Below are 22,592 nucleotides of genomic sequence, written 5' to 3' on the forward strand. Positions count from 1 at the left end.
CATGATCCTTCAAGTTTATTCTCTCAGACTTAGCTTAAGATTTGATATAGTTCTACCTCACTAATATAAATTTTATATACACGTACAGCAATTATTGAGCTACTTGTACTTAGTCTGCCCAATGCCACATTAACACCATCAAATGAATACAAGTGCTTCAAAGCCCCTAAATTTAAACAAACTAGCATAGGTTACACCTAAGGTTGAACAAAATAAGTGCACTCACTTTCCAAGTCCAATAAATGGGAAAATAGCCACATAATAACACACACAGATAAGGAATAGCAGCCAGAGCGATAATGGGAAATCTTTCACATCTGTCAGTTTAACAACTTCACCTAGAAAGATTTAGAAAAAAAATCCAATATTAGAAAGCATATTACTATGTCCATTAAAAAAAAATGCAGATAACTTCCTGTACGTCGGGAGAAAGCTCACAGGACTGTATATCAGGGAGAGCTCACAGGACTGTACGATGGGGAAAAGCTAACAGAACTGTGGACTGCATACCGAACAAAAATGTCAAAGTTGTTGAAAGGCCAATTTTTCAAAGACTACCTACAGTTTGTTGCAGGGTTAGTTACTGGGTGCTGTTGCCTCTCAACCGAGTACCAGCTCTCCCCACATAATTTTCATCTATAGTAAGATTGTAGGTAGCTGTTACATCGTCAGAGAGTCTGAGCAATTTTCTACCCAATAAGTTTTATTCCCTAACTGTCTCAAATACTAAAATCTAGAATTCAAAATATTTTGCCAGCTTCACTCCCCCTTTATTATTCTCCAACTCAAACTTAAGCAGCTGAGGATAAAACTGAAGCACCGTTAAGACAGTTTTATTTTGATCAGGTAAGGGAAACAACTTCAAGATTCTGAGGGAACACTGGTAATAGCTGGCGTTTGGAAAGTCCAGGTACTGGATTTTAAATCTGAGTGAACCACACAGCACCAGAAATTGCAATTAATACAGCATCCACACTGTATAAAACTAGAATCATTCATTAAAACAGAAAGCCCCCATACAACAGTATAGGATATTTAGCAATTTTCTTATTCAGATAATATTGTGACACATTAAAACAAAGCAATACAACTACCAGATATCCCTGTGTGATGAGTCATGGTCTAAGTTTGTATTCCTGTGCTACAATCCTATTAGGATGCTTCTTCAGAGCTGGTAGGCTGTGGATAGCAGCCCAAGTCAAAAGGAGCTTTAAGTCTGCTGAAGGAAATGTGAGGGAAAATGCCTGTCAGCTGCATGGTTTCCACTTAAGTTGAAGACCTAAGTATGTATTTGGGCCAGCAGCTACAAAAATACAAAGCACACAAAGGTGGAGTCTGCCTTGTGATCACAACAATTTCATACAGTAACTTTTAAAAAGAAGCCCTATGTTCTTTAGTACTGAGGCAACAAGCCAGAATTTGAGTACAAAAATATGCAAGTGCAGTTCTCTGGCACTTATCAAAAGTAATCAAATCTCAAGAATACATATGAAAACCCGATGAATACAAGTGTTGACTTAAGAACAATATTTGAAGGCATAGAATGTTTATAGGGACATGATCCAACTTATGGAATATATGATTTCTGGAATATTTGTGAAAGAAATGCTGACAATAAGGGGGGAAAGATCCCCCAATATTCATGAAAAACCTAAAAAAAAATAGCAACCATATTTGTACATCACTTAAAAGTGCAAACACAACACATACAAATGACCAGATGTATGTTCTAACTTCATGACTCTTCGAAGAACAAGAGAAGATAATGGAACAGAAAGGGACTTAGATTATTAAGGAATAAAGATTTTAAGAAAACAAAGGTAATGGTTGCAAGGGAAAACTGCCAAGTTACAGTCTGCCCTTATTTTAGCAATGCTATCCATGGGCAGGTATTTTTTTATGTTGAGCAGCGTCTCCAATTTGACACAATTTTGTCAGTTCAACATTGGCATTAAATGTTTACCCCGAACATAAATTTTTGTTCATTATGGACTCCAGCATTAGAAATAAAATATTGCTTTTCTTTAGGCATCATTGCTAAGTGGCCAGAGAAAGTTACAAGCTGTCAAATTATAGTCAAACCACTATTATCTGTCACATTGAGGGAGAGAACGTCCATAATAGAAAATGGCAGATAATCAGAAGTCCCCAAATTTTGGTTTTACAGAAAGGGTACAGCAGGAAACAAACAAAGTACAAACTAAAATATCGAGCAGTTTTATTCACCAAAAAAAAAGATGAAATACAAACAAGAGGTTGTGAAATGAGCAGTGTCGCATGGAAGAATGTCTTAAGCTATGGTAAACAAATCACTTTGGATATTGCAAATTCCACTCCATACCACTACTGACTATGCTGGAAACTGGAACACTGGGCTTGAGATCAAGAGCGTTATCAAATGCAATTTGAACTACGCCAAGTTTCAATTTACACCAAAATAAAATACAATTTAAATTTTCAAGTTCAAACCTAGCAATGGTCATTTTTCCTCTCGCTGCAAAAACTTCAAGAAGAGATAAACCTTGGAAGCAGTTCCTGCAGACCAAACAGGATAAATAGATTTGTGGGTCAGATCAAATTTTCTTTGATAAGCCACCACATAAGATGAATCCTCAAGCATAGGATACAAGACTGCAGCAGCATTTTGCAGCAGAATGATGCTTTTTTCACAAAGCATTAAGAATTGTGTGAAAGCACAAAACATTTTCTGAATGCTACTTTATTACAATTTGTAAAAGAAAAGGGATTACCCAGTACATCTGGAATATTAATTTGCAAAGAACTCAGTACACAATATTTAAATAGCTTAGCCAGGTTGCCTACAATTGCAAGTGCTCAGAGATCTCTCAGTTCTGGTCAACAATGCAAGTGACACTATCAAGTTCAGTACCACCTGCAACCCTTGTTGACTTTCAACATTTTGATTAAATGAAAAACTGCTATTTTTAAACAGTCACACTTTAAAAGAAAAAGCATTACTTTGAATGGATAAAATAAGAAAATCGAACTACAATTGATTCTTGCAAAATACTCAAATAAAATTGTATTTCACTCCATCATAGCTTTTAAGTGAATTTTAAAAATGCTCCAACTTCAATTTCAGTTAACTATCCCAAAATAGCTTATGGGGAAAATAATAACTTTCAACTAACCTGTCCTTCCTTGATCTTTATTTAAAATCCTCTTGGCTCTTTTGTCTAAGTAACCAATGGCTAATGCACACAACATGGAGAACACACATGTTGAGGCAGCTGTATGGAGAAACATTATTAAGAAAATTAAACCATACACTTCAATATTCAACAGGAACTGTTTGGCAGGCAAAACTGTAATTGAAAAATGGGCGGCCTTTAAAGAGGAGATGGTTTGGGTACAGTCTAGGTACATTCCCACGAAGGGGAAAGGTAGGGTAACCAATGCAAGAGCTCCTTGGATGATGAGAGAGAGAGAGAGAGAGAGCGCGCACGCAGAAAAAGGTGGCGTATGACAGATGTCAGGTTGATAATACAAGTGAGAACCAGGCTGAAAATAGAAAGTACAGAGAAGTGAAAAAGGAAATAAGAGGGGCACAGAACAAGTATGAGAATAGACTGGCGGCAAACATAAAAGGGAATCCAAAAGTCTTCTACAGGCATATAAATAGTAAACGGGTAGTAAGAGGAGGGTTGGAGCTGATTAGGAACCAAAAAGGAGATCTATGCAAGGAAGCAGACGGCATGGCTGAGGTACTAAATGAGTACTTTGCATCTGTCTTTACCAAGGAAGAAGATGCTGCCAAAGTCATAGAAACGAGGAGGTAGTTGAGATACTGGATGGTCTAAAAATTGATAAAGAGGGGTTACTAGAAAGGCTGGCTGCACTTAAAATAGTTAAGTCACACGGTCCACAAAGGATGCATCCTAGATTGCTGAGGGAAGGGTGGAAATTGCAGAGGTGCTGGTCATGATCTTCCAATTCTCCTTAGAAATGGGGGTGGTGCCAGAGGACTGGAGAATTGCAAATGTTACACCCTTGTTCAAAAAAGGGTGAAAGGATAAACCCGGCAACTACAGGCCAGTCAGTTTAACCTTGGTGATGGGGAAGCTTTTAGAAATGATAATCCAGGACAAAATTAATAGTCACTTGGACAAGTATGGATTAATAAAGGAAAGTCAGCATGGATTTGTTAAAGGCAAATCGTGTTTAACTAACTTGATTTGAGTTTTTTGATGAGGTAACAGAGAGGGTTGATGAGGACAATGCGGTTGACGTGTATATGGACTTTCAAAAGGCGTTTGATAAAGTGCTACATAATAGGCTTGTCAGCAAAATTGAAGCCCGTGGAATAAAAGGGGCAGTGGCAGCATGGATACAAAATTGGCTAAGTGACAGAAAGCAGACAGTAGTGGTGAACGGTTGTTTTTCAGACTGGAGGAAGATACACAATGGTGTTCCCCAGGAGTCGGTACCAGGACCACTGCTTTTCTTGATACATATTGATGACTTGGCCTTGGGTGTACAGGGCACAATTTCAAAATTTGCAGATGATACAAAACTAGGAAGTGTAGTAAACAGTGAAAAGGATAATAATAGACTTCAAGAGGACCAGGCTGGTGAAATGGGCAGACATATGCAGATGAAATTTAAGTGCGAAGTGATACATTTTGGCAGGAAGAATGAGGAGAGGCAATATAAACTAAATGGTACAATACTAAAGGGGGTGCAGGAACAGAGAGACCTGGGGGTATATGTGCACAATTTTTTGACGGTGGCAGGGCAGGTTGAGAAAGTGGTTAAAAAAGCATACGGGATCCTGGGCTTTGTAAATCCCACACTTCACCCGACGAAGGAGAAAGCCTCCGAAAGCTTGTGATTTTCAAATAAAACTGTTGGACTATAACCTGGTGTTGTAAGATTCCTTACATTTATAAATAGAAGCATAGAGTATAAAAGCAAGGAAGTTATGTTGAACTTTTATAAAACACTGGTTCGGCCACAACTGGAGTATTGTGTCCAATTCTGGGCACCGTACTTTAGGAAGGATATGAAGGTCATAGAGAGGGTGCAGAAAAGATTTACTTGAATGGTATCAGTATAAGGGACTTCAGTTATGTGGATAGAATGGAGAAGCTGGGGTTGTTCTCCTTAGAGCAGAGAAAGTTAGGAGAAGATTTGATTGAAGTGTTCAAAATCATGAAGGGGTTAGATAAAGTAAGTAAAAAGAAACTATTCCCATTGACGGAAGAGTCGAGAACCAGAGGGCGATGGAGAAAGAGCAAGGGAATGGGACTAATTGGATTGCTCTTACAAAGAGCCGCATGGGCTTGATGGGCCGAATGGCCTCCTTCTGTGCTGTAACCATTCTATGATTGTAACTATTTCTAAAACATAAACGGACCGAAGTGTCCAAGAAACCAGCATATTATGATTCTTTCCTCAGCCACCAAATACAGATTAATTGGTCATTTCTCTGTCGTTTGTGGAATCTCACTGTGCGCAAAATGGCTAGTACATTTCCCTACATGACATTTGGTTGTTGAGGGGAAACTATTGGCCTGTACACTGGGAGAAGACAATATTCTTCAACTAATCCATGGGATCTTTAATGTTCACACAAACTGCCACAACAGGCACATAGAAACTCAATTTAACATCTCAGCTGAAGGTCAGTACCTCTAATGATGCAGTGATACAGCACAAGAGCATCCACCAAGATGGTTCACTAAAATTCTGAACGGAGCTTGAAATCACAACCCTTTGACTCAGCTGAGAGTGCTACCAACAGGGCCAAGTGACTGAAGTAGGTGGTAGTGTGCAATATAACAGTCACTGTATTTCAAATTAATTCATTGTATGTGAAGAATTTTTAAATGTAGAGGTGCTAAGAACTAAATAAATCCAAGCCTTTCTGTATTTTACTGGTTTGTGAAGGATGTTGAAAATAAAGGGATTATATAGGTTTCTATTTATAATCCAGTGAGCACAGGATTAAATGTAAAATGCCACTGTAATTAGGAAATTGTTTCCCTTTTGTTTATGTTGGTTCAAAATAAGTCATGACTACAGTATTCCAATGTCCAAGTACCATGCAACATTAGAATTTCCGAGAGTATTAAACTGTCCTACAAGATCACCATGATTCACGTAATCACTTGCAAATTTAAGGAGACAGGATGAAAAACATCTTTTTCAACTCTTCCTAGTCTTCAAAAGGCTAGGTATACCAGCACAAACCAAATTAAGATCTTGTAAGCCAATGTAATCATCTATTTGCTGTTGCCAAACAAAAGATCAAAGACTGAATTAGTTATAGGTGTTAAAGAAATGGTGTTGAACAAACAAATACCATAGTAGACTCTATTTTTGATGAAAGAATTCTGCTCACCACATGGGAAGTTTCTGTTAAAATAACCTTATGCCAGGACACAGTTTATTAGTACAATTAACTTTTCTATCTGTGCTACAGAATAGCCATCTGTGACTTTTCTTGTAATAGGTCATGATGGGAGAGCTAATGTACAAAAGGGAAGAGCATGAAAGGGCCTCGTGGTTTTTTCTCATTTCTGACTCTTCTTATGCTACATTCTGAAGAGAATTGTATTAGCTAAACAGGATCAACAACACCTCAACAACCAAATAAAAGCTTTATTAATAGAAACAAAGTCATCTTTCTGATGGAAGGTTCAGGATGAAAGTGTAAACCAACTTCTAAACAGTGAAAGCTAAAGACAGTGTTCACTTTCTAAATCACTATGCTTACAGTGACCAAAATTACTAAGTGAGCTTTGCTTGACCCTCCCATATCCGGTAAGGAACATGTTTAAACTTATGCGCCTGTTAATCAATATTGGAAGAATATCACTGGAGGCAGCTGAACTTCTAGAACTGGGATTGCAAGAGAATAAAAATACATGAGAGCTGACATTAGCATCAAAGATAGATCAACTGTGGCCAATAAAAATTCCAGTCAAGCATGTTGGTATCATTAAATGAAAACAAAGATACAAACCTATCATGAGACTTATACCAAGTGCGCTGTAACCCACAGAGCCCATCATCTCTGCTGCTCTGGCATAGACCCACCCCATTATGTTCATGTTCACAGTACTACCCTGTAAAAAAAAAACAAAAAGTAAAGTTTAAACTTTACAGAACTTACTCCAATGCAAGACTGATTTATGCACACAGGTTGCCATGTACATTTACATTTTTCAGACTTGCAAGATTTTTAAAAAATCTATTCTAAAACTTACATATTCAAAAGGCATTAACTTCATTTGTCACCCCAAAGTTAGATTCCACTGCTTCAATTTCCTACATTTTCTCCTTCAGCATGAAGGGCGGTTGGACAGTTGTCTACAATGTCCAGTCAATGGTACTCTTAAAAACTGCACTTCCATTACAAATTAATTAATTTAGTGAAACTTTAGGTGCTACAAAGTGTTGCATTTAGCAAAGTTAACTGAATTCATTAATTAGAGAAAGAAATTCAACCGAATAATACTGGATCTAAACTCAGACCCTCTAAATGAATTATCAACTGAACATTTCCTTTCTCTACCCCCTACACCCAAGCTTCATTTATGAGTGAGAAAACCCTCATTTGGTTACACTGAAAGGAACTCTGCTCAGTTAGGATTAGTGTTAAATTTGTAATATTATATGTAAAGCTTAAAAATATTTACCTGAATCCTTTTTTTTTAGAAAAGAGGGGGGTGGAAGGGAAGCTGCCCTATTTTGCTACTGTTCCTTGGGACATGCAGCAATGGACCTCCATCAAATAACTGAGCCAGCCATCAGGAGGTAGTATGCAAGTGCAGCCTGGGAAAAAATCTCTCTCCTTCCACTGAAGTGAAAAAGCACCAACTCAGTGATGTGGGAAAAATTAGGAACTCAAACCAAAGATTGACCTAGAACACTTCTGGTGACCTCTCCATCCAACTACACTTAACAGAATAACGAGTCTCCGTGTAGTCAGTATTCCTGTGCTTTTCCTGGGAAGAGTTGAATTGAGTTGGAGGTGCAGGGTCCTCCTTTCACCCCACTTCAAAATCATCCAAACAGGATATAGCAAGAGTTGTTCCACTTCTCTGCCTCATTTCTTCCTTTAATAAGTCCCCCTGCAGCAGATATTTTCTGTGGCCTCCACAAATACTGTTTGAACCTGCTGTTTAGAGACACACGAATAGAGGCCAGACTGGCTCTCTATATTTTCCTCCCCTTGGGAAAGGAAATTGAAAAATACATACTTCAGACAGTTGGCATTGGTCAAATTTGCAAATGATACCAAATTAAGAGCAGTGGAATCGGAGGAGGCAGTTCAGAAATTACAGAAAATATTTCTAAGGGCAAAACAGTAGCAGATGATATTTAATGCAGACAATCAAATATAAAATACTGGACACAAAGGAAAAATAGGAAACACACTTACTCCACGAATGGTGCTCAAATAACTAAGAATGAAGTTGAAAAGACTTAGGAATCGTAGCAGATTTGGTGCTCGACACGTTCAACCAATGCAACCAAAATCAACAGAATGACAACTACACAGCCAAAACATATAACAGAGGTCAGAGGGAGCCATGATCAAACTGTTTAATGGTCGGACCACATCTTGAGGAATGTGTCCATTTCTGGTCACAGTAACATGAAGACGACATTCAAGCACTAGATGCAGTGCAGAAGAGCAAGCGTTATACTACTGTCAAAAAATTGTGTACATTGTGAAGAAAGATTGGAGAAACTTTGGGCTTTTCAGCCTTCAAAGGAAGCATCCGAGATGTGATCTTATTGAGGTACATAAGAGTGCAAACGGTATGAAAAATTATTTTAAATTGTGAGAGGAGGACAAGGGGCCACAGGTTCAAGCTAATAAAAAGCAAATTTGGGACTGATATCAAGTTCACACAGAGAATGATCAATAATGGAATGGACTATCAAATAAAATAGTGGAGGTGAAAACCCTGAAATCTTTTAAGAACTGATTAGAAGTTGTGGGGGGACTTCAGGATTATTATGGATGGATGAATCAAGATAGGCTAAATGGTGTTCCTCATTCGTAATTATCTTGTGACATCTAGAATTTGTCATGTGAGGGATCATAGGTGTGAACGGATGCCCTACTTCTTGAGAATAGTTGGAACACATCTTCAGTGTGTTCCATTATATATCTCCCAAAGTAATTTTACAGAATTAAGAATGTAAGCAACAGAATTGCAGCTAACAAAATAAAACTAAACCACCGCAGGTAGGAAGCAAAGTACAAGAAAAAGCTGTGTTTATAAAGCAATGTAGGATACAATTAGACATTTCTTTTAAAAAGTTAAATGGATACTGCTCTGCCATTTTCTCCTTCCCTCTCCCAGTCCTCATCTAGTCCTCCCTCCAATAAATCTGTGGCCTTAATAACGGTAGAGTGTTTCATAGTTGTACACATTCAATTGCTCCTTAGTACTTCACATACGTGCAAACTAGCAGAGCATAATATTTTGCTGCAGTCTAGCTCCAGAAATTACATTTATCCAGATTAGCTCTATTGCTTTCCTATATTGCAGAGGATGACGTATCAAAATGCTGTTTATTTCCAGATATTTTTATGAAGTGAATCCAATGATGATGAACTTTAGGATTTTTTTGTTACATCTCAGCACCTAAAACGTGCTATTCATACCAGTCTAGCCATGCTCAGTTGTAACCCAAACACAAGGTTGAGCTCTTTGCCTTTGAACCAGCTGACGGCATACGTGTTTTGTGCGACAGCGAGCGACTCCCCACCAATCCTGTAAAAGTAAAAAAAAACGTGATTAAGTTGCAATTACTTTATCGTTCCATTTTACTCACAATTATCTCCGGCATCAAATTAAGTAAAGAGGATCTTCCTGATGGTGAGTTGATAAAGACAGTGTGTAACTGAGCCATCTCAGATCAGAGGAGGTGTGATAGTATTGACTTTTTTCCCAATTTTATGATGAAACACTACACTGTATATTAACCATTTGTCCAATTGTTAAGTGTCAGCTTGCCTTTTTTGGTCGCACTTGCACCACGGAGGTCTAAGTCCACTCTAAAACTTGAGTACAGTCAGGGCTGACACTTTAAAGGGAGCCTTGGTGTTGCATGGAGTTAACAGTCTAACACAGTAACAAGGACAACTGATGATAGTAAGTGTAGTTATTGAAAATAAAGCATTTACCTTTATACATACACACACAGAGGTTGAAATAGGCGGTCTTTGTGATGGAGGATATGGGATCGGAGGCCCAATTCAAGGGCAAATAGGCCACCGAAGATGCGAACAGTCTGGCTCAGCCTGAGACAGTGGCCAGGTAGTGGGATGGAATTGGTGACTAGGGAATGGAGTTTGTGGCGGGGGCCGAAGACAATGGCTTCGGTCTTCCCAATGTTTAACTGGAGGAAATTGCGGCTCAACCAGGACTGGATGTCGGACAAGCAAGCTGACAACACTGGGTCATTGGAGGGGTCGAGAGAAGTGGCGGTGAGGTAGAGCTGGGCGGCATCATACATGTGGAACCTGATGTCATATCTTTGGAGGATGTTGCCGATGGGCAGCATGCAGATAAGAAATAAGAGGGGGCCCAAGGATAGATCCTTGGGCCACTTGAGGTAATGGTGCAGGGACAGAAAGAAAGAGATTCTCTGGCTGCTCTGGATAGGCAAGAGCTGAACCAGGCATGGACAGTACCATTCAGAACAATGGAGGAGAGGTGCTGGAGGAGGATGGAGTGGTCAACCATGTCAAAGGCTGCAGAGAAGTCGAGAAGGATCAAGACGGATAGTGCACCACTGTCACAGAGGATATAATTTGCAACTTTGTTTAGGCCCTCATTGCTGTGGCAGGGGTAGAAGTCTGATTGGAGAGGTTCAAACATGGAGTTGCGGGATAGATGGGCACGGTTTTGAGAGATGACAACACATTCAATGACTTTGGAGAGGAAAAGGAGGTGGGATACAGGGTGGTAGTTTGCAAGGACAGAGGGGTCAAGGGTGGGTTTTTTGAGGAGGGGTGATGACGGCAGATTTGAGAGAGAGAGACAGTACCTGAAAAGAAGGAATAGTTTACAATATCAGCTAGCATGGGGGCCAGGAAGGGGAGTTGGTAGTCAGTAGTTTAGTGGGAATAGGGTTCAGAGAGCAGGAGGTGGGTCTCATGGACAAGATTAGCTCAGAGAGGGCACGAGGAAAGATAGCAGAGAAACTCACGAAAGATGCGGGTTCAGAGCTAAGGAAGGGGAGGGATGCAACAGAGGCAGCTGAACGGATGGTCTCAATCTTAGTACCAAAGATGTCCATGAGCTCCGTGCACTTGTTGTTGGAGGTGGCAGGGGACAGCTGTTTAAGGAGACAATTGGTCGCGGAGAAAAGAAGTCAGGGCATTATCTAAACCTCTGTCTCTCTCCTTTAAGACCTCCTTAAAACCTACCTCATTGACCAAGCTTTTAGTCGCCCACCCTAATATCTCCTTTGGCTCTGTGTCAATTTTATCTGATTATGATTCTGGGTAGCATCTTAGGACGTTTGCCTACATTAATGGCACTATATAAATGCAAGTTTTTGTTGCTGTTGACTATTATGGAGCAACTCAGATTTCCTATCGATATGAAGAGACCTTTTCCAATTCATCTCTAATGACTTTTCATTTTATACAGCATTGCTCTTGTTTTATCCTGTCGTATCAGTGGACAGGAAACTTCTTGTTTCTGATCTTCATAAACTAATACAATGACCAGTTTTAGTACTAATGTGCTTTTTAAATGATTCTTTAACATGCTGAGTTGATAAGCAGACTGCCAACAGCTCTGCAAATCTGTCTCTTTCCCGTTTGTTTTGAAATAATATTCTGACTGCTCTCAACTAATACTGTAAACATGTGCATCATTCTAATTTCTAAGTGTCCATCTTTATGAAGCCAGACAAACTTTTATTCGCAAATACAAAACTGAAAGGATAAATCATGTTAAAAGGCATCATGCTAATGGAACAACATTTTTGTGATTAAAAGGTTAGCAAATAAGAAAAAAAATTGCATTTATATAGTGCATTTCACAACCTCAGGACATCCTGAAGTGCTTCACAGTCAATTAAGTTCTTTTGAAGTGTAATCACTGTTGTAATGTAAAAACAATGCGGCATCCAATTTGCACAGCAAGATTCCACAAATGACAAGATAAATAACCAGAAATTCTATTTTAGTGGCATTGGTTGAGGGTTAAATGTTGGTCAGGTCATCAGGGGAACTCCCCTGCTCTTCAAGAAGTGCCATGGGATATTTTACATCTCCCCGAGGGGGCAGATGGTCTCTTCGGTTTAACATCTCATCCGAAAGACGGCACCTCAGATAGTGCAGCACTCCTTCAGCCTAGATTATGTGGTCACGTCTCTGGAGTGGGGTTTGAACCCACGACCTTTTGATTCAGAAGAGAGTAGTACCACTAAGTCAAGGCTGGCACAAATAATTCATTGAAATTGTTACCCTTTTAATCAGATCTCCATAAAGGACATTACGCTTAATTTTCCATTCAAGGCTTAACTTTCCTATTTCAATACTGCATTCCTTTTTATATATTTATCAATATTGTATTGGCCTCCATTAATTTATTTTCTAGTTTGCTGTAATAGAACTTGTAATCTCCTTATCCACATCTCTATGCAATTGTATTGTGGATGCAAGTCAGAAATAGCACATATATCCTCACTGTAGAGGCGAGTCACTGTAGGTCCATGATCTTTTACATGTTGAAGGTCAGGAACAAAAGATTAACAATGCCTCTTCCTTTAGGGTTTCTTACGTGTGTTTAACTCAGGCCTAGATTTCCTGATCTGTGCGATCTTAAGGCTAGCATTAACCCATTATGAATAAATGGATTGATGCCAACGTTAAAATAATGCAGATTGGAAAATTTATGTCACATTGCCTACATTGACCAGCAAGTAATCTCGAGCACACTTAGTCAGTTATCTAGCACTGGTATAAAATAAACATCAACTCACCCAAACACAAATCTTCCCAGTTCCATGAGCCAAAATGCATTCAACAATGCTCCAGCAGCAACAATAACCTTAAAAAAAGGCACAAATTTATATTACTTTCCATCCATGTGGATATCTTCTCCTTCATTAGGCCTCCACGCCTTTGAAGATAACAATAAAAACTATAGCACAATGACAATACGCTTGCTCGATCTTCTCTGTATCAGACTAGTCATTTGGTAACTAAGTTAGAAGGAAGACTCTGCAGTTACTCATTTGCCATTTTGTGATAACCTGCCTTCTGACACCCAGAAAACAGTTAGGATTGTGTCTAATAAAGTACACACCGTAGTGAGACAGAGACAACATAGCCTTCTGATGAAGTTGTGCTTTAAAAAACTCATAAAAGACCATTATCACTTGCAATGTGGGTACCAGCCCTTATCATTGACAATTTGAGAGAAGACTGGTAATTTTCCTTGTGCACGTCGACAAGTCAAAGAAAAACTCTTCACCTACTGTGGGCTTTAAAAATTAAATATTTAAAGTCCAACAAAAATATTGCACTTAAAGGAAATTACAATGAAGGGTGTGGAGGAGGAGAAGGGGGTGTAAGCATTACATTTATCCACTTTCCTCTCTCCCTCTCCCAATTATATATACCAATGTTAGATTTTCAATTAAAGCCATTTTGTAACTGCAGTTTGTCACAATGGCTAAAGGTCACAACAGAAAACTATGTTAACTATCCTAACAAATAAACAGTGAAGTTGTTAACCATCCTATCACATCAAAAAAATTTCATGGCTGGGATTTATGTCCACCATTTTATAAATCACATGAGGTGGTCACACAAATGCTAAAGTTACTGCATAAATCCAGAATTGGAGCCCTACTGGAAATCAGAGCAAAGAGAATGGAGACTCTCTAGAGGGATGGTTTTGTGCCACTTTGGAAGTGAACGGTGTATAGTTGCAATCAAAATGTTTAGGCATTGCTGCCCACACTGTTAAAACATTTAAAATTAAACTGCTGGGAGAAAAATTCTACAAATACACGCAAGTGCAAAGCTCTTTCCCGGGCAGCAGAATTGAAGGACCAGCTAGGAAATGTAAACAGGGTACTTCCTGGCTAAAACCCAAACGGCAGTTACCAGTCTGAGACTTGTACTGCAGTCTACATGCACTCTCAAACAGCATCATGTATTGAAATACAAGTTATCTGACACCAGAGCACAAACTGGATAACTGACACCAGAGCATACCAGTGAGGGTAACGACACCTCGAAGGAGTGCAGTCCTGAACATGGCACCATGAGGCATAGGACTGCACAGAGGAGCATAGTGAAGTGTAGAAATGCAGTAGTCATGGGGGATTCGATAGTCAGGGGGACAAACAGATGTTTCTGTGACCGCCGACTCGAGTCCCACATGGTGTGTTGCCTCCTTGGTGCCAGGGTAAAGGACATCACGACGAGGGTGCAGAATATTCTGCCGGGGGAGGGAAACAGCCAGAAGTCATGGTCCGTGTGGGTACCAACGACATAGGAAAGAAAACGGATGAGGTCCTGTGGTCAGAGTTTCAGGAGCTAGGGAGGAAGTTCAAAAGCAGGACCTCAAAGGTAGTAATCTCTGGATTACTCCCAGTGCCATGCGCTAGTGAGTACAGAAATATGAAGATAAGGCAGTTAATGCGTGGCTAGAGACATGGTGCAAGAGGGAGGGCTTCAGATTCTTGGGGCATTGGGACCAGTTCTGGGGCAGGAGGAACCTGTTCAAGACAGACGGGTTGCACCTCAACTGAGCTGAGACCAATGTCCTCACGGGAAGGTTCACTAGTGCTGTGGGGGAGGATTTAAACTAATTTGTTAGGGGGATGGGAACCAGGATGTAGCATTAGAAAGGAGAAACAAGGTGCACAAAGGGTTGGGAGCGACAGATAGCACTAGAGTAAGAAATAGTACAGTATTAGGTGGGATCAGACTAAGAGAGAACACAAGAAGATCTAGGATAGGTTTAGAGTTCATGTGTGTGAACGCACGAAGCGTGGCAAATAAGGTTGGTGAGCCGCAGGCACAAATAGCCACATGGGAATATGATGTAGTGGCGATGGCTCAAAAAAGGGCAAGATCGGGTACTAAATATACGTGGATACAAGGTGTTCAGGAAAGATAGGAAAGGGAAAAAAAGGAGGGGGGGGTGGTGGCAGTATTGATTAAGGAAAATATTGCAGTGCTGGAGTGAGAGGATGTCCTTGAGGGACCAAGGACAGAATCTATTTGGTTAGAGTTAAGAAACAATAGAAGCATCATTACACTACTGGGTGTATTCTATAGGCCACCAACTAGTGGGAAGGATATAGAGGAGCAAAACTGTAGATAAATTAGAGAGATGCAAGAACTATAGTAATAATGGGAGAGTTCAATTATCCTAATATACACTGGGATAGTAATAATGTAAAGGGCAAAGAGGGGGAGGAATTTCTGAAGTGTGTTCAGGAGAACTTTCTTGATCAGTATGTTTCCGGCCCAACGAGGAAGGAGGCATTGCTGGATTTAGTTCTGGGGAATGAAATGGGTTAAGTGTCGCAAGTGTCAGTGGGGGAACAGTGATCACAGTATCATAAGGTTTAGATTAGCTATGAAAAAAGACAAGGAGCAATCTAGAGTAGGAATACTTAATTGGAGGAGGGCTAATTTCAGTGGGCTGAGAACGGATCTGGCACGTTAAGTTGGAATCAAAGATTGCCAGACAGCACTGTAATTGAACAATGGGCGGCCTTTAAACAGCAGGTGATTCAGGTACAGTCCAGGTACATTCCCATGAAGGGGAAAGCTAGAGCAACCAAAGCCAGAGCTCCATGGATGATGAACGAGATAGAGAGTAAGATGAAGCAGAAAAGGTGGCCTATGACAGATGACAGGTTGATAATACAAGTGAGAACCAGGCTGAATTTAGAAAGTACAGAGAAGAAAAGTGAAAAAGGAAATGAGGGGAAAGAGTGTCTGAGAAAAGACTGGCGGCTAACATAAAAGGGACTCCAAAAGTCTTCTATAGGCATATAAATAGTAAACGGGTAGTAAGAGGAGGAGTGGGGCCAATTAGGGACCAAAAAGGAGATCGACGCATGGAGGCAGAGGGCATGGCTGAAAAACTAAATGAGAACTGTGCATCTGTCTTTACCAAGAAAGATGCTGCTGCCAAAGTCATAGTAAGGAATCTTACAACACCAGGTTATAGTCCAACAAATTTATTTTAAAATCACAAGCTTTCGGAGATTATCCCCTTCGTCAGGTGAATGATAAGGAGATTATCCCCTTCGTCAGGCGAAGGGGATAATCTCCAAAAGCTTGTGATTTTAAAATAAATTTGTTGGACTATAACCTGGTGTTGTAAGATTCCTTACATTTGTCCACCCCAGTCCATCACCGGCATCTCCACATCAAAGTCACAGTAAGAGAGGAAGTAGTTGAGATACTGGATGAGCTAAAAATTGATAAAGACGGCGTTCTGGAAAGGCTGACTGCACTTAAAGTAGGTAAGTCACCCAGACCGGATGGAATGCATCCTAGGTTGCTGAGGGAAGTAAGGGTGGAAATTACAGAGGTGCTGGCCATAATCCTCCAATCCTCCTTAGATATGGGAGTGGTGCCGGAGGACTGGAGAATTGCAAATGTTACATCCTTGTTCAAAGGAGGGTGTAAGGATAAGCTCAGTAACGACAGGCCAGTCAGTTTAACCTTGGTGGTGGGGAAGCTTTTAGAAACAATAATCTGGGACAAAATTAATAGTCACTTGGACAAGTGTTGATTAAGAAAGGAAAGCCAGCATGGATTTGTTAAAGGCAAATCCTGTTTAATTAACTTGATTGAGTTTTTTGATGAAGTATCGGAGAGCTTCATGGGGGCAATGTGGTTGATATTGTGCATATGGACTTTCAAAAGGCTTTTGACAAAGTGCCACATAATAGGCTTGTTAGCAAAATTGAAGCCCATGGAATAAAAGGGGCAGTGGCAGCATTGATACAAAATTGGCTAAGTGACTGGAAACAGAGTGTAGTGGTGAACGGTTGTTTTTCGGACCGGAGGGAGGGATACAGTGGTGCTCCCCAGGGATCGGTACTAGGACAGCTTTTCTTGACATATATTGATGACTTGGACTTTGGTATACAGGATACAATTTCAAAATGTCCAGATGACACAAAATCTGGAAGTGTAGTAAACAGTGAGGAAGATAGTAATAGACTTCAAGAGGACATAGCCAGGTTGGTGAAATGGGCAGACATATGGCACATGAAATTTAATACAGAGAAGTGCGAAGTGATACATTTTAGCAGGAAGAACGAGGAGAGGCAATATAAACTAAATGGTACAATTCTAAAGCGGGTGCAGGAAAAGAGAGGCCTGCGGGTATATGCGCATAAATCTTTGAAGGTGGCAGTTCAGGTTGAGAAAGCGGTTAAAAAAGCATATGGGATCCTGGGCTTTATAAATTGAGGGATGAAGTACAAAAGCAAGGAAGTTATGTTGAATATTTATAAAACACTGGTTCGGCCACAACTGGAGTATTGTGTCCAATTCTGGGCACCGCATTTTAGGAAGGATGTGAAGACCTTAGAGAGGGTGCAGAAACGATTTATAGAATCATAGAAAGGTTACAGCACGGAAGGAGGCCATTTGGCCCATCGAGTCCATGCCTGTTCGATGCAAGAGCAATCCAGCTAGTCCCACTCCCCCGCCCTATCCCCGTAGCCCTGCAAATTTTTTCCTTTCAAGTACTTATCCAGTTCCCTTTCAACAGCGATGATTGAATCTGCCTCCACCACCTCATCGGGCAGTTCATTCCAGATCCTAACCACTCGCTGTGTAAAAAAGTTTTTCCTCATGTCACCTTTGGTTCTTTTGCCAACCACATTAAATCTATGTCCTCCGGTTCTTGACCCTTCCACCAATGGGAACAGTTTCTCTCTATCTACTCTGTCTAGACCCTTCATGATTTTGAATACCTCTATCAAATCTCCTCGCAACCGTCTCTGTTCCAAGGAGAACAACCCCAGCTTCTCCAGTCTATCCATGTAACTAAAGTCCCTCATCCCTGGAATCATTCCAATAAATCTCTTCTGTACCCTCTCTAAGGCCTTCACATCTTTCCTAAGGTATGGTGCCCAGAACTGGACACAATTGTGGCCGAACCAGTGTTTTATAAAGGTTCATCATGACTTCCATACTCTATAAAGCCCAGGATCCTGAATGCTTTTTTTTAACCGCTTTCTGAACCTGCCATGCCACCTTCAATGATTTGTGCACATATGCCCCCAGATCTCTCTGTTCCTTTACCCCTTTTAGAATTGTGCCCTCTAGTTTATATTGCCTCTCCTCATTCTTCCTACCGAAATGTATCACGTCGCATTTCTCTGCGTTAAAGTTCATCTGCCACGTGTCCGCCAATGCCACCAGCCTGTCTATATCCTCCTGAAATCTATCACTATCCTCCTCATTGTTTACTACCCTTCCAAGTTTTATGTCATCTGCAAATTTTGAAATTGTGCCCTGTACACTCAAGTCCAAGTCATTAATGTACATCAAGAAAAGCAGCAGTCCTAGCACCGACCCCTGGGGAACACCACTGTACACCTCCCTCCAGTCCGAAAAACAACTGTTCACCACTACTCCCTTTTTCCTGTCCTTTAGCCAATTCTGTATCCTCGTTGCCACTGCCCCCTTTATTCCATGGGCTGCAATCTTGATGATAAGCCTACCATGGGGCAATTTATCAAACGTCATCAACTGCATTGCCCTCATCTACCCTCTCTGTTCCCTCATCAAAAAACTCTATCAGATTAATTAAACATGATTTGCCTTTAGTAGGAGCCCTAGTAAAATTGAAGTCAATGGGAATCAGGGGGAAAACTCTCCAGTTGCTGGAGTCATATCTAACACAAAGGAAGATGGTAGTAGTTGTTGGAGGCCAATCATCTCAGCCCCAGGACATTGCTGCAGGAGTTCCTCAGGGCAGTGTCCGAGGCCCAACCATCTTCAGCTGCTTCATCAATGACCTTCCCTCCATCAGGTCAGAAATGGGGATGTTCGCTGACGATTACACAGTGTTTAGTTCCAGTCACAACCCCTCAAATAACGAAGCAGTCTGAGCCCGCATGCAGCAAGACCTGGACAACATCCAGGCTTGGGCTCATAAGTGGCAAGTAACATTTGTGCCAGACAGGTGCCAGGCAATGACCATCTCCAAGAGAGTCCAACCACCTCCCCTTGACATTCAACGGCATTACCATCACCGAATCCCCCACCATCAACATCCTGGGGGTCACCACTGACCAGAAACCTAACTGGACCAGCCATATAAATATTGTGGCTACAAGAGCAGGTCAGAGGCTGGGTATTCTGTGGCCTTTCCACCATCTGCAAGGCACAAGTCAGGAGTGTGATGGAATACTCTCCACTTGCCTGGATGAGTGCAGCTCCAACAACACTCAAGAAGCTTGACACCATCCAAGATAAAGCAGCCCGCTTGATTGGCACCCTATCCACCACCCTAAACATTCACTCCCTTCACCACCGGCACACAGTGGCTGCAGTGTGTACCATCCACAGGATGCACTGCAGCAACTTGCCAAGGCTTCTTCGACAGCACCTCCCAAACCCGCGACCTCTACCACCTAGGACAAGAGCAGCAGGCACATGGGAACAACACCACCTGCACATTCCCCTCCAAGTCACACACCATCCCGACTTGGAAATATATCGCCGTTCCTTCATCGTCGCTGGGTCAAAATCCTGGAACTCCCTTCCTAACAGCACTGTGGGAGAACCTTCACCACATGGACTGCAGCGGTTCAAGAAGGCGGCTCACCACCACCTTCTCAAGGGCAATTAGGGATGGGCAATAAATGCTGGCCTCGCCAGCGATGCCCACATCCCATGAATGAATAAAAAAAAAACACATCCATGCTAGCTTTCCCTAATCAATCCACACTCGTCCAAGTGACTTTTAATTCTGTACTGAATTATCGTTTCTAAAAGTTTCCCCACCACCAAGGTTAAACTGACTGGCCTATAGTTGCTGGGTTTATCTTACACCCTTTTTTGAAAAGGATGTAACATTTACAATTCTCCAGTCCTCTGGCACCACCCCCGTATTTAGGGTGTTTGGAAGATTATGGCCAGTACCTCCACAATTTCCACTCCTACTTCGCTCAGCAACCCAGACCGGGTGACTTATCTACTTTAAGTACAGTTAGCCTTTGAAGTACCTCCTCTATCAATTTTTAGCCCATCCAGTATCTCAACTATATCTTCCTTTACTGAGACTGTGGCGGCATCTTCTTCCTTGGTAAAGACAGATGCAAAGTACTCTTTCAGTACCTCGGCCATCCCCTCTGCTTCCACGAGTAGATCTCCTTTATGGTCTCTAATCAGCCCCACCCCTCCTCGAACTACCCGTTTTTTACTAGAATGATTCCAGGGATGAGGGACTTCAGTTACGTGGATAGACTGGAGAAGCTGGGGTTGTTCTCCTCAGAGCGGAGAAGGTTTGAGAGAAGTGTTCAAAATCATGATGGGTTTAGATAAAGTAAATAAAGAGAAACTGTTCCCATTGGTGGAACGGTCGAGAGCCAGAGGATACAGATTTAAGATGATTGGCAAAAGAACCAAAGACGACATGAAGGAAAACTTTTTTTTTTAAACTCGGTGAGTTGTCATGATCTGGAATGCGCTGCCTGAAAGGGTGGTGGAAGCAGATTCAATCTTGGCTTTCAAAAAGGAATTGGATAAAAATACTTGAAGGGAAAAAATTTGCAGGGCTACGGGGGAAAGGGACTAACAGGATTGCTCTTACCGCATGGGCTTGATAGGCCAAATGGCCTCCTTCTGTGCTGTAACCATTCTACGATTCAATGAATCTCAAGAATGCAGTATTCCCAGTCCCACCAAGTGCTTTATAAATTAACACAGTTGCATAGCAAATCTGAATTTCTACTCACTTGTCCAACACAGACGAACAAGCTGAAGATTACTGTTCCCAAACTGTAAAAAAACGTTTTAAGCATGTCACATTTGTAGGTTTCAGATCACACAATTTCATTCATTTTTAAACATTACAAAAATCAGTCTAATTTTTTTTTAAAAAGAGAACAGAAAGGCAAATGCCAACTTTGTTCTTGTTGAAGCTCTTACCGCATTCCAAATACTCTGTCCAGTAAAAATCCTCCAAAAAAGCAGAGGATAACATTGGGCCAGGAATACCAGGCATACAGTTCCATGAACTTAACAGTATTAACCTTCATATCCTGTCAAAAAAAAGAAAAATGTCATACTATGTTGGATTTTCAAATACTCTCGTCAAGAATTCTGAAATCTTACAGAACAAGGGGCCAAGAACAATGGAGTCACAATACAATAATGTGATATGATGCACATGCAATATCCACAATGATCATCTGGTTTTACATTGATAAGCCACAAGACAATGAAATCATATGCCACATCAAGAGACCATCTGAGGCATTGTTTAGATAAGGATTATATTAATGGGAGAAAAGTCAAGAGTTGAGTGTATTTTCTAGTACAGTCTACTCCTCTTAATTCAAAGTTGCTTAATTCCAAATTTTCTAGCACCAAATTCCCATTTTTCTGGGTTGTTTAAGTTGCTACATTTAAATTATTGAACTATTCAATTTTAACACTAAAACTACTTTGGATTATCAGGAGGGAACTGTATAGTGACAATTGAACAGAAACAGCAGGTACTCTGTGAAATTCACAATGTGACAAAAGGAATAGAAAATTCACTGTATTCATCTGTAGTTCAATTTTGGTTTAAATGATCACCAAACTCAGTTTTAGACTTCAAATTGAGCTTATTACAATATTTGCTGCCCATGTTACAGATTAATCCACAGCCTGAAGTACAATTCCTGCCTAATCCTGTATTCAACAGCAAAATAATTAATTTCAACCAATTTATAGTTTGGAAAATTTCCATTAATATTTAGAGTACAAGAAATTCAACAGATTTCACAAAGATAACTGTAGAAATAACAGTTTAATTGACAATTATCAAAAAATGATAACATTCAGAAACCAACCTGTGTGCCACAATGGGCCATTTCTATCATCAAGTTTCTTTCATGAACCCATATTTCCTAACACAGGCATGCACCAGAAAGTAGATAGGTTACATCAGGAACACAAGCATTCATTAACCAATGTTAAACATTGAAAAACAGAAGATGTTAGCTGCCCTATCTTTTAAAAGGGGCAGGAGCCAAAAGGTCAAACTCATTCACAATGGAAGTGGCATTGTCATTTCTCAGATTGTTTTATTCACATGATGTATGAAAGATGCCACTTTTTTATATTATACTTTGTTGGACTGGAAAAATAGGCTTGTGAACAGAAATCCAAAACCTCCAGCCTCCCCTTACCATATTAAAGAATGATTAGCCACTCCTATCCTCACATACATAAGTAGTTAAATCGCACATGTAGCATTTAGGTAGCAGCAAAGCATGATGGGATACTTGACCATTATGGAAGCAGTTCGTAACCCACACTGTAAAAGCTGACAAAGGCACGTTTGTTGGATTTATGGCCACCACCTCACTTATCT

The 22,592-nt window shown here is 40.6% G+C and overlaps 1 protein-coding gene across 4 annotated transcripts in view; it reads right to left on the bottom strand.

Annotated features, from left to right (window-relative positions):
* Nucleotides 1-22,592, bottom strand: part of mfsd1 (major facilitator superfamily domain containing 1) — a 52,497-nt gene that overhangs the window by 21,041 nt on the left and 8,864 nt on the right. For 3 of the 4 annotated variants that reach the window (XM_067995389.1, XM_067995390.1, XM_067995392.1), the window contains exons 3-9: nt 21,158-21,270; nt 20,965-21,007; nt 12,988-13,055; nt 9,650-9,758; nt 6,989-7,091; nt 3,153-3,251; nt 227-338 (exon numbers count right to left, since the gene is read on the bottom strand). In XM_067995389.1, the coding sequence (XP_067851490.1) occupies nt 227-338; nt 3,153-3,251; nt 6,989-7,091; nt 9,650-9,758; nt 12,988-13,055; nt 20,965-21,007; nt 21,158-21,270 (647 nt within the window). The remainder of the gene's footprint in view (nt 1-226; nt 339-3,152; nt 3,252-6,988; nt 7,092-9,649; nt 9,759-12,987; nt 13,056-20,964; nt 21,008-21,157; nt 21,271-22,592) is intronic. The other variant, XM_067995391.1, reaches the window with a different exon arrangement.

The sequence above is a fragment of the Heptranchias perlo genome, chromosome 13, assembly GCF_035084215.1.
Source record: "Heptranchias perlo isolate sHepPer1 chromosome 13, sHepPer1.hap1, whole genome shotgun sequence".
NCBI lineage: Eukaryota > Metazoa > Chordata > Chondrichthyes > Hexanchiformes > Hexanchidae > Heptranchias > Heptranchias perlo.